Raw genomic sequence first — 11,737 nt, 5'->3', positions numbered from 1 at the left:
GCCTAGCACGTCACCTGACACATGCGTTCTGTAAGTGGCTATAAATGTTGACTACTGTCAGTATTTATCATTAACACTTGCCACACGGGGCAGAAGTCCCCTGTTTACCTGGCAGTCAGGTAAGAGAAAGCAAGTTACACCACAACTCTCTTGCACCCCAGAGGTGGTGGTGTAGATACCCAGAAAGGGACAGTCCTCAGCCGGCAGCCACACTGGTACCCGGCACAGGCCTGGGGGCAAGGATCCTCAGGTCCCGCCCCTACCCGCGCTGGCCCCGCCCACCCTCCCGCGTGGCCACACCCGCTCCCAAGAGTCCGCCCAGCAGTTGCCTAGCAGTGTGTGTTGCGTCTCAGTGGGAGCCTGCGGCCTGCCATGCCGAAGGACGCCGTGGTCATCATTCGCTATGGGCCGTACAGTGCAGTCGGCCTATCTGTGGAGTACCGCACCTTCCGCCTAGAGGGCCTACAAGGTGGGCAGCCGAGAGTCAGAGGCCGCCCAACTGCATGTGCCCAGGTGCACCCCGGCCTCTGAACACCCGTGCAGGCTGTGCCCTCTGCCTATTCCTCCTCCCTTCCTCAGACCCAGACCAAGCCCCATAACCTCCGGAAAGTCTTCGCACTGAGGACCAGGCAGTTCACACAAGTTATTTGGATAGGAGGGATTACATAACCTGCTTTACACATTGGAAAACTGAAGATCAGGAACGTTAATTGACTTGGCCAAGGTCAGAAGGCAGGAAAATGGTGGAGAGGCTATGCCTTCAGCATTCAATCATGTGACAAAACTTTCCTGAGCACCTGGTGTGTGCTGGACACTCTTCCTGGTACCGGGGTCACACTGGTGAACAAAGATAGATGTCCTTAAAGTGACCTTCTCATGGTTGACTGCTAGTTGACCGTTGAGCCCCGGCCTCCAACAGAGGAATGTAAGCATAGCGGGACCCACCACTGGTCATAATTGGAGGGGAGGAGGGGATCTGGAAAGGTTTATTCACCAAATTTTACTTGAGTTGAGCTTTAAAGAGTAAGGAGAAAATAACCAGGTAAGGAGAAGAAAGAGTGTGCCGGAGGGAGGAGCTGCAGAGGCTGGCAGCATGGACAAATGATGCGTTTGTTGAACTGTTGAGGGGATGAGGCTGGAGAGGCAGACAGGCGCAGATCTGTGTGAAAGTTGCACGCGGGGGTTGAAACTGTGGCTGCCCTGAGGAGAACGGATCAGAGGGGGCCAAGAATGGAAGCAGAGACAAGTCAAGAGGCTTTGGGGTGGTCCAGGGAGAGATGAGAGTAGTTTGGATCAGGACGGTCACTTTAAGGTCTGAGTCATGGACTTGGGGACAGCATATGGAATGAGAAAATAGTCCAGGACTGAGACTTCAGTGCTTTAAAATCCTCTATAATGTCCCAACAAAACCTCCTCGCCAGCTTTCTCTCTCAGGCTTCATGAGGTTCCTTGTCTGTCTCGACAGTCTTTTGCCCCGACAGCCACGCATTTTTCATTTGCCCGCACGTTGCCCATGCCTTTTCCACCCCAAGTTCTGCATTAGGTGAAACAGAGACAAGGGGTTTGTGCCTGTCCCTGAAGTAGACCCCAGACAGGCGGCAGAGACAAACACAGGAATTTGCAAACAAGGTGTGCTCTGCTCCCTTTAGACACAGGAACCAGGACCCACACGGGGGACAGGGGCTGCCGGGGAGGAGGTGGGGACAAGGGCAAGTTAAGAGGCCACAAAGCTTTCTTACCACTTTCAAGTTGCCTTTGTCTTGACTCAGCCTTTACTCTTTTGCCAGCTTTGACTCTTTTCCAAAGTTCTGACAAAGTGGGTTCTCACAGTTTCCGGTGGTTTGTTAACTTCTCTGTGGAGGAATGGGAGTTTGGAGTGCCTACTCTGCCATTTTGCTGCTGTCTACAGATCATTTTTAATTACATTTCTTGTTGCTGCCATAATCAGCATGACTGTATAGAGTTCAACTAGATCAATTACATACCAAGAATTATATTAAAGGGGAATGCATACATAAGCACTTGTTATAATGTACAATTTACAAGTATTGAGGCTGGGGGTGGGAGCTTCCCATATAGTTGGCACACAAATCCCATTGACTCGACTGGTCACCTCTGGTCACTTGTCTCCTACTTGCATTCTTGGCACTGCTGATAGAGCAGAGATTAAGCACAAGGACTCTGAAGTCCAACCAATCTCATTTTGAATTTGTCTCCACCATTTAGTAGCTGTGTGGCCAAAGTCAAGATAAGTTATTTTACCTTTCTGAGCCTCAGTTTACCTATTGATAAAATGGGAGCAGATCACTACCTCACTAATGTGAGATTCCAATGGGAAAATGCACACAGTCGTGAATACCATTCCTGCACATAGTAAATGCTCAACAAGCATTAGTTCTTATTACTCCAGAGCAGGGGGATTACTAGGACGGGGAGGAGGGCGCAGCTTGGGACATGCTGGGGAGCAGCAAGCCATTGGGTCCAGCTAGAGGATGTTACACAACGAGAGAGGCAGGCCTGTTTTACCCTTGACCACAGGAGCAGCAACATTTCCTGAGTTAAGAATGATGAGATTAAGGATGTGCCTTAAGAGGCCAATTCCTGAAAGAAGAGATTTAGGGAGAGGAAGTGAGAGAAGACAAATTATTAAGAAAAATTAAGAGATTAGAAATTAAGTTCTGAAGTTCAGGGGAAAGACAAAAAAGACTATTTGACTACTAAAGATGACTTGAGCCAGAAATAGTTGTGGCTTTATTTTTTTTTAATATTTTATTTGTTCGTTTATTTATTTATTTATTTATTTGACAGAGAGAGAGAGCGCACAAGCAGGAGGAATGGGAGAAGGAGAGAAGGAGAAGCAGGCTCTGCCACACGGGGAACCTGACACGGGGCTCCATCCTAGGACCTGGGATCAAAACCCAACACAAAGGCTCAGCCAAATGAGCCACCCAGGGGCCCCAGTAGTTGTGACTGTAAATAACATCTCTCTGCTAGTGGCTCCCAAACTTCTCTCTCCAATCAGGCCCTCTCATTGTCACTGGGGTGGTCAGTAGTCATCTCAGACTGATATGTGCAAAGTCTCTAAACTGGCCTCTTCACACCCAGACCACCCCAGTCCCTCCTGCATTCTCTGCATTTCAATGCGCACAGCTCCCTTCTTTCAGTTACTCAGGCCAAAAGTTCACAGGCATCTTTCTTTTTTTTTTTCTTTCTTTTAAATATTTAAATTTAGTTAACATATAGTGTATTACTATTTTCAGACGTAGAGGTCAGTGATTCATCAGTTGTGTATAACACCCAGTGCTCATCACATCACGTGCCCTCCTCAATGCCGGTCACCCAGTTACCCCACCCCTCTACCCCCCTCCCCTCCAGCAACCCTGTTTGTTTCCTACAGTTAAGAGTCTAATGGTTTGCCTTCCTGTTTTTATCTTATTTTATCCTTCCCAATTTTATCCTTTCCTTCCCCTATGTTTATCTGTTTTGTTTTTTTAAATTCCACGTATGAGTGAAATCATACGGTGTTTGTCTTTTCTGACTGACTTATTTTGCTTAGCGTAACACCCTCTAGTTCCAGCCATGCCATTGCAAATGGCAAGAGCTCATTTTTTTTAAACATTTTATTTATTTATTTGACAGAGAGAGCAGGAGAGTGCAAGCGGGGTCCATGGGGGGAGCTGCAGAGGGAGAGGGAGAAACAGGCTCCCCACTGAGCAGGGAGCCTGATGCAGAGGTCGATCCCACACCCCTGAGATCATGACCTGAGCTGAAACCACGAGTCAAACACTCAACTGACTTAGCCACCCAGGTGCCCCTGTGCCGGGTACATGTTAAGGGTTGATAAACATGAGGTAAAATAATCCTGAGTGGAGGGGCACCTGGGTGGCTCAGTGGGTTAGGCCTCTGCCTTCTGCTCAAGTTATGATCTCAAGGTCCTGGGATTGAGCCCCACATCGGGCTCTCTGCTCAGCAGGGAGCCTGCTTCCACCCCACTCCCCACCTGCTTCTCTGCCTACTTGTGATCTCTCTCTCTGTCAAATAAATAAATAAAATCTTAAAAAAAAAAAAAAAACCTGAATGGAACTGAACACTGGGCCCACAGGAAGTGAGACTTGGGGAGAAAGCAAGAAAAGACAGAACTGGCGGGCAGCAGGACCTTGGCAGTGGCCCTTCTGAGTGGTGCAGAGGTAGGAGAGAACCCAGAGGCAAAGGAGGTCAGTGAGGTGAGGATTTCAAGAAGAAAATGGCTAAGGAGCAACAAACTGTAAAGTAGGAGTCATTTCTAGAAAAAGATGAATTCGTGGTTGATGAAGGACATAGAAAAAAGTGTTCTCATGGACTTGCAACAAGAAGGGAAAATGGCACAGAAACTAGAGGGCAACTTGACTGTGTCTTAAAACTTAACCATGTACTGTAGAACCCAGATCTTCTATTGCTCAGTCCCATATATATATATATATATATATATATATATAATATAATATAATACATTTACGTATATATACATGTATATTCATTATACATTTTTACATATATTTATACACGTACATGTACACAGAGGCATGCCCAGGAATGTTTTCTGCAGTGTTCTTGCTGATAGTGAAGATTTGAGAACAAGCGGACAAAGGACTGGCTTGAGGAGATTGTAGTCTATCCATCCCATGAAATGCTGTGCAGCTGATCCGTGTATATCGATAGGGCTGGATAACCCGACACAGCAGTGAGGGAATAACGTGTGTTCCTGAATTCCACCCACACTGTGATCCCATTTCCACTGAAAATGACAGAGTGGGAAGAGGGACGAATATGGGTGATTTAACAGTTTTGTCCCATAATTTCAAGGTTTTAAAAAAAAAATTGTGCGCCTGCATTACATTTATAAGCTGACAAAATTTTAGAGTTTAAAATAGTTTGGGTTATTATTTTTTTTAACCAGCAAAAGCATTTTATTTATTTATTTATTTATTTAAGATGTTCTTTATTTTTGCAAGAGAGAGAGAACTAGCACGAGGTGGGCGGGTGGCAGATGGAGAAGCAAACACTTTGCTGAGGAGGGAGCCCCATGCGGGGCTTGATCCCAGGACCCCAAGATCATGACCTGAGTTGAAAGCAGACGCTTTACCAATGGAACCACCCAGGTGCCCCAAAAAGTATTTTAAATAAGTAAGTAAGGAGATAAGTGAGAACGGCCATCTGCTAAGAGGGGCGGGGAGAACTGAGTGTGCCCCGGAGTGTGCTGATGGTTCCGCACCTCTGAGACCACAGGGTCAAGAGAAGATGGGCTGAAGCCTCCATCTGCAGGAGGTAGGAAAGCAGGGAGAGATGAGGAAGCCAAGAGCACAAACAGCTCTTCACGCGGCAGGGGAGGGGAAGGAATATCTCAAGAAGATCAAGGGGAGAATTTTTATGGTTAAAGGAGAAGAATATTGCAGGCTACCCGCAGGTGGTTGATTTTTAAAGTTAGTTTGTGTATTCTGAATGATAATTCGTATAATGCCAGCAGCCAACATTTCCTGAGGGCTGGTGACAAATGCCAGGGTGCTAACAGAAGCAAAACAGGAAGGGTCTGCTCCCCACCCTCCCATCGCCCACTCCCTCCACCACTTTAGAGTCAATATTAACATCAGACCAAGCACAGGTCGTCCTCTGTAAAATCTGCATCTGAATTCTGTACATTTCTTTGAAAATCATAGCCCTTTAGCATGTCCCAAAGCCCTGCTGGGTTTGGAAATATGCCTGATCTTTCCTGCACTCACTTTCCTGCCTTAAGAAAGACAACTATCATATGATCTCCCTGATATGAGGAAGTGGAGATGCAACGTGGGGCAGGGGTTAAGGGGGTAGGAGAAGAATAAATGAAACAAGATGGGATTGGGAGGGAGACAAACCATAAGTGACTCTTAATCTCATAAAACAAACTGAGGGTTGCTGGGGGGAGGGGGGTTGGGAGAGGGGGATGGGGTTATGGACATTGGGGAGGGTATGTGCTATGGTGAGTGCTGTGAAGTGTGTAAACCTGGCGATTCACAGACCTGTACCCGTGGGGATAAAAATATATTTTATGTTTATAAAAAATAAAAAAATTAAAAATAAATAATTAAAAAAAAGAAATCTGAACATTTTGTTCATTCCTTATTACCCACAAATTCTAATAGTTCAGCAAAAGTGTCTCTACTGTGGCCTCAATATTGATGAAATTAAGCTATCTAATGCTTAACAAGTCCAAAGTAATTCTCCGGCCATCATTGCTCCTTGTCCGTTGTCCCAAATGAAGTCTGCCAAACGACCTGCTGAAAGGAACGAAAAGGAATTGAAACTGACCCAGAAAGCTAGGATCCGCCCTTATTCAGCTAAGATGCTCTCTGTGCCATTCTCGCATCCCTAGCTCCACGCAAGCTGCACACAGTAATGGTCATCAGCCTCGCAACTGTGCCAAGCGGAGGAGGGGGAGATGCCTGTCTGTTGGCTGTGACTTCCTAACTAGCTGTGTTTCAATCACTCCCAGATGGTGCACAATTCCGCCAGCGTTGAGAAGAGGGAGGCTTTTCCGTGTCCCTTCAGTTTACCCAGATCCCCCTTGAAGAATGAGGTGCCACTTCAAAGAGGCACGCGTTCTGCGGGTGGCCTTATAGCTTCTGGTTGATTTATGCTGGAGTTTAGCCACTGCCTTTGGAAAGACTTTGTTGCATGGAGTATATTTATCTGACCTTTCTTTGAATAGACAACCCCATAGCAGCTCGTAGGGAAAAATGGGGCCTCCATGTAGTGAGGTGGCATTTGGGTGAGCTGCAGGGATTCTGGTGCTTCTCCAAGTTTGATCCCTTAAGCCTGCACTGACCACCCTGCAGCTGGGCTCAGCCCATCGTGGACGGATGAGAAGGGGCAGGCATCCTGAGGGTGAAATGTATGATGTGGAATCCGAGGTGGTTCATCGCTTTCATAAGAAGCAGACTTAGGTCACTCAGTGCCCGAAAGAGTCATTGGAGGTACCCAGCACCATTACGCCAAGCGTGTTTTTTTAACAAGCTGTTCTAACACCGGGCACCTGGTGGGCTTGGGAGGTGGGGAGATTATGGTCAGTGTCAGTGAGGGAGACGTGTATCCTTAAAGGCCCCGAGAGCCCACGCTTTGTGAACCATATAGAAGGTGACGTGAAGGGCGATATATTCTCTTCAGAAGATTTCTTCCTGTTGGGCTTCATGGCTCAGGTGCCATTATTTGGCACCACTGACTTGCACAGGGTAGGTCATTTGGTGCATCCGATCCTGTCTCTTAGGAGACACTCTGCCATGAAAGAGTCCTGCTGTTCTCATAAAGCAAACCCCAAACCCCAGAATCTCCATGAGACTCAGATGGGGCCCTGCCCTGTGAGAAAGGAAAGTACCGTGGTGGGCTGCCGGGTGCACACCTCCTCAGGAGCTCCTCCTGCAGAGCCCCTCCACGCTTCTACTGCAGTCACAGCGGGCAGCTCCCCACAGAACCTGTGCCTCCTCCTCTCCAGAACCCCCAGGCCTTAGGGAGTGGGTGTTGTGTGTAAGTAGGATAGAGGCAACACCTTGTCTCCAGAGATCGGGTAGGAGTGGAGAAGCTGATGTGTTCCTGATTTCTTCCCATCGAGTTGAAGTCCATTTCCCAAGAGCATCTTCTGACAATGCAAAGCCAAGGTCCTGGAGGCCAAATGGCCTCCGACCTACTCCCTTGCAGCTTTTTCCTCTAGGGCTGCATGTCCCCACTCCTGAGAGGGTGCTGCTGGGAGAATGTCTGGTCCCCAGATCTAATGGCTATCCCAAACTGCACGGACCACTTCATTTAAACAAGTCGTTGGTCCAAGCTGAGTGCCTTCCTCCAAAGACATTTAAGACAAGACACTGAAATAGGATACAATAACAAATATGCCAGAGAAAAAGATGCTGGTGTTCTGTAGAAAGAGGTGTTAGCTGATGCCGGGTCAATTAGGGCCACCACTTGGGGGCCTGAGGAGAGCGATCTTGTTAATGGAGATCCTCACTGAGTTACTCTCTGAAGTTCCTTTCCAGAAGTGAAATTAAAATCACGCAATTAAAATGTTCACAGTTGGGGTTGGATGTTCTTGAACTGATTGAAAGATGAAGAAGTGGACATGCCAACATTTGGAAACAGCAATTGTCTCTGTAATTAAATGCAATTAACTGACGTAACTGTCTGCTTTTCTGCATGTAAGACGGATTGAGATTCTAAGACTTTAAAAAAAAAAGACTCTTCCTCTGATTCCTCTTCTCATCCTAACCAAAATCCTCACCAATGTATGAAGACCGCCAAAGATGGCGGCTTAGCCCACTGACTCTACCACCAAGGTTACGGGATGAACATATTAAGAAAACTGAGGAGAGCCGTGTTAGAGAAAACAGAACTCCGTGATGGTCAATGCACATCATTTCTCCTAAATGCATATATTCTTGGATTTCCACAATGGAGGCGAGACCTAAAACTGTTCCACAGCTGATCTCTAGGGAAGTGATAATCAGAAACAGCTTCCAAAATTTAGCTCATTACCTTAAAAAATAAAAAGGGCATTTTGTTTCTTATTATTAAAGAAAATCTGGAAAATGCTGAAAGAATAAAGAGAAAGAGCTTACACATACTATTACCAAAGAGATATACCCACTGGATATTTCTTTTCCTATTACATATACATATTTTAATTAGTATTGAATATACATTTTCATAGATACTATATATGTGTGTGTGTGTGTGTATATATATACATATATATATGTATATATATATATATATATATATATATCCTGATTGTTTACCTATGTCAGAAATATTTTTCTTGCTATTTAAAAAATTCATAAACATCTTTTGAAGTGTTTGAATAAAATCTCATCATAGGGACCTGCTTGACCATCTTCTTCTGATTAGACCAGTAGGTTATTCAAAGTATTTTCTATTGTAATGCTGCAGAAAGGAACATCTTGCTACAAAAGTCTGCCTGTATTTCTTGTTTTTTTTCCTGAGGAAGCTTTCCTATAAGTGCAATTTCCCAGGCCAGAGTTTAATTCATTCTGTCATTCCACATTTTCTTGAGGCTTTTGAGGCTTTTGACATGTACTCCCAAATTTCCTCCAGAAAGGTGACCAGTTTATATTTCCACCTGCAGGATAAGAAGTCACCTGATTCCCCACATCCCCTCCAACATTGAGTATCATCTCTATAAGAAAAGTTTAAAAACCTTCCTAGAGACAACTCATATCTTCATGCAACCTATGGGTCTGGGGCAAATTGTGACTGACCCCTGAACTGCTCAGGTCCCTGGCTGCACTTCCCAGCAAAGGTGAGGGCACACCTGGGCCAGCACCAGCTGGGTACCCACCAGCACAGCTGAGTTAAGCCAGGAGCAGCTGGAGAACAAGCCAGCTGCTGCCATCCATGAGGACAGCTGCATATCAGGTTAATCTAAAGCTTGTCCCCATGTCACTCACACCCCTCTCCATCTTTTGCAGCTGTGTTGACCAGAGATGGACACAAGGTCATCCTAGAGAAGATAGAAGACTGGAATGTGGTGGAACTCATGGTGAACGAAGAAATTGTCTTCCACTGTAACATCCAAGACTTGGAGTTTGGTAGGTCCTTCAGCACTGCTCCCAGCCAGCACTTTGCCTTCCCGGAAGCATGCTTGATTTCAAGTGCAAGTGGCCTGTGGTTATGCCCAGATTCAAGTTGGGTTTTTTTCTGCGTCCTAAATTCTTACTCAAAACCCTGTGTTCTGTGTTACGAGTATGAGCACATCCTAAAGGACACAGAGATAAGTGCTCGATGCCCTGGGCTTCTTCCCAGAACCCTGGAAACAAAGGAGGGACAGAAAGAAAAATGAAATGTTAGCCCTAGATTTCAAATGGGAATTTAGGGGTAAGAGGTTTTGGGGTTTTCTTTTTCTTTCTTTTTCTTTTCACGTTTTAACAATGTGTGTTTTATTATGATTTGCCTCCAAAACAGTTTCTGTTCCATTTGACTCTTCTACCCAGGCTTGCTAAGAAAATGAGAGTCCGTACGCCAGCCGTGCATGGCGTTATTAGTGAGGTTCTAGGGACCTCTTGGCCCTGGAGAGCTTCCTGCCAGGCAGGCTGGCATCACGCATCCTACACTCTGCTCAGAAATAAAAGCTTGTGCAATCCACTCATACTCTGTTAAAGGCTAGTTAACAATTGACGTGCCTGTGTACTTTGAGACGTGACCTCTAGTGGAAGCCGTGTCTTCTATGACATGACATCGTATAGAAAACTGGCCAAAAGAAAATTGCTTCTATTTCCCCAGGAGGTGATGGCAAACTAGACCCTCTGTGTGAAGAGGCCAGGATAGCCGTCCTAAATGCCTACTGATCTCCTCGTCCGAACGGGCTCTGAAGTCAAGAGAACAGCAGCTACCTCTGGCCCTTCTGTGCAGCAAAAAAGCAGCCCGAGCCTTTGAAGGCTCTCGCAATCCCAGGTAAGGTCAGCCTGTCCTTCAGCCAGCCCCGCACAGGGTCCCTCACCTGGCTGCAAGGAAGCAGGGCCCACAAAAATAGTAAAACATCATTTGCAGCATCTTTCAGTCTCAACCCACAGGGAGGGCCCTCCAATATCAATCGGGTCCACATTGAGCTGAAGGAAATAATAAAATGCAGCCTAATAACAAAACGCCATCCCATCCTAATAACACAGAGTTTGCCAGAAGCATCTAAGATTCCATTCTACAGTGAGTAAAGAGCTAGGAACAGGTGAAATTAAAGATTGGGCGGAAAGGGGAGCAGGGAGGGAGAACTGGGGCTCCTGAAAATCTGAACCGAACGTAAATGTCGGTATTTGGAAACCCAGCCATTTCTGCAGACTGATTTCTTGGTCCCAAGGCAATCATATTTTAAACGTTCATATATGAGTACCTGAAGTCAAATCATCAGTTATTCTTTAGAACAAGAAAATTATCTGGCTTCTTTTGCATTCACCAGTCCAACGAGCAGCTCTGGAGAGGGCCCAGAAGAGCACAGGGCAGAAGGGTCATGTGGCTCCTTGTCTGTCTGGGGAAAAACACAGCCCTGCAGAGTTAAGGAAGGATTTTAGTTACAGTCAGTGTAGAAACCAGCCATGCCTACAGGATGTTCTTTGTACTTTCAGGTCCCAGACACCCAACTGTAGCCCAGGTTTGCAGCTATAGAGAAATGCAGATATTGATCTGATGACATTAAATGTGAGGTCATGGTAAAAAGGCATCACACCTTGGAGGAGAACTAGGAGAACAAGGGTTCCTTCACAGAAGACTCGGGACACCCTGGTGAAAGAGAAGAGCTTTCAGGCTTCCACAGGCCATTGGCTGGCTCAGAACGCAACCCAACACCCCCCCCCCCTCACCAGGCAGCTACCGGGCTCCCTGTGGCTTCCTGGCACCCCGGGGGTCCTGCTTTCCATCCCTCCCAGTGGCCTCAAGCCCCTGCAACCCAGAACTTCAAAGGCATCTGGGAGGTGATGAAACCACTTGGGCAAGTTCTCTCTCGAATGTGAGGAGATGGGGGATATAAGTTTCATTTTCAGCCCAAGCTTCACTTACCAGGTTTCATTCAGAGATTACCATCACTTAGGGCTCTGGAAATATTTAATCATCCTCACTGAGAACCTGAGGCTAAAAAACTTTCTTCCTGGTGTCTGGTGCCAGTTACCTTCGATGTAGTCCCTCTTTCTCAACGACCAGTTTAAGTTATTATAGACGTAGCATTCTGCTTTCA

At 46.3% G+C, this 11,737-nt stretch overlaps 1 protein-coding gene across 4 annotated transcripts; it reads left to right on the top strand.

The window, feature by feature from the left end:
- The first annotated feature begins 372 nt into the window (after window positions 1-372).
- Window positions 373-11,328, top strand: CUNH10orf53 (chromosome unknown C10orf53 homolog). Of its 4 annotated transcripts, XR_004385036.1 has the most exons (4): window positions 373-469; window positions 9,486-9,605; window positions 10,297-10,467; window positions 11,133-11,328. XR_004385036.1 is itself a non-coding variant. In XM_032877714.1 (3 exons), exons 1-3 carry the CDS (start codon window positions 373-375, stop codon window positions 10,359-10,361), a joined length of 282 nt encoding a protein of 93 aa, XP_032733605.1. In that variant the 3' UTR covers window positions 10,362-10,489. The 4 variants fall into 4 exon arrangements, 2 of the variants coding, with proteins under 2 accessions (XP_032733605.1, XP_032733617.1); XM_032877714.1 differs by lacking the exon at window positions 11,133-11,328 and having other exon boundaries at window positions 10,297-10,489; XM_032877726.1 differs by lacking the exons at window positions 10,297-10,467; window positions 11,133-11,328 and adding an exon at window positions 9,979-10,144.
- Window positions 11,329-11,737: the final 409 nt, after the last annotated feature.

The sequence above is a fragment of the Lontra canadensis genome, unplaced genomic scaffold (genome assembly GCF_010015895.1).
Source record: "Lontra canadensis isolate GAN:19392208 unplaced genomic scaffold, GSC_riverotter_1.0 scaffold3, whole genome shotgun sequence".
NCBI lineage: Eukaryota > Metazoa > Chordata > Mammalia > Carnivora > Mustelidae > Lontra > Lontra canadensis.
The sequence above is the reverse complement of the archived record's forward strand: the minus strand, read 5'-3'. Positions and strand labels throughout refer to the sequence as shown.

Coding starts and splice junctions, on each gene's coding strand:
- CUNH10orf53 (XM_032877714.1), top strand. CDS start 373: ATGCCGAAGGACGCCGTGGTCATCATTCGCTATGGGCCGTACAGTGCA. Junction 470..9,485: donor CCGCCTAGAGGGCCTACAAG/GTGGGCAGCCGA, acceptor CATCTTTTGCAG/CTGTGTTGACCAGAGATGGA. Junction 9,606..10,296: donor CATCCAAGACTTGGAGTTTG/GTAGGTCCTTCA, acceptor CTATTTCCCCAG/GAGGTGATGGCAAACTAGAC.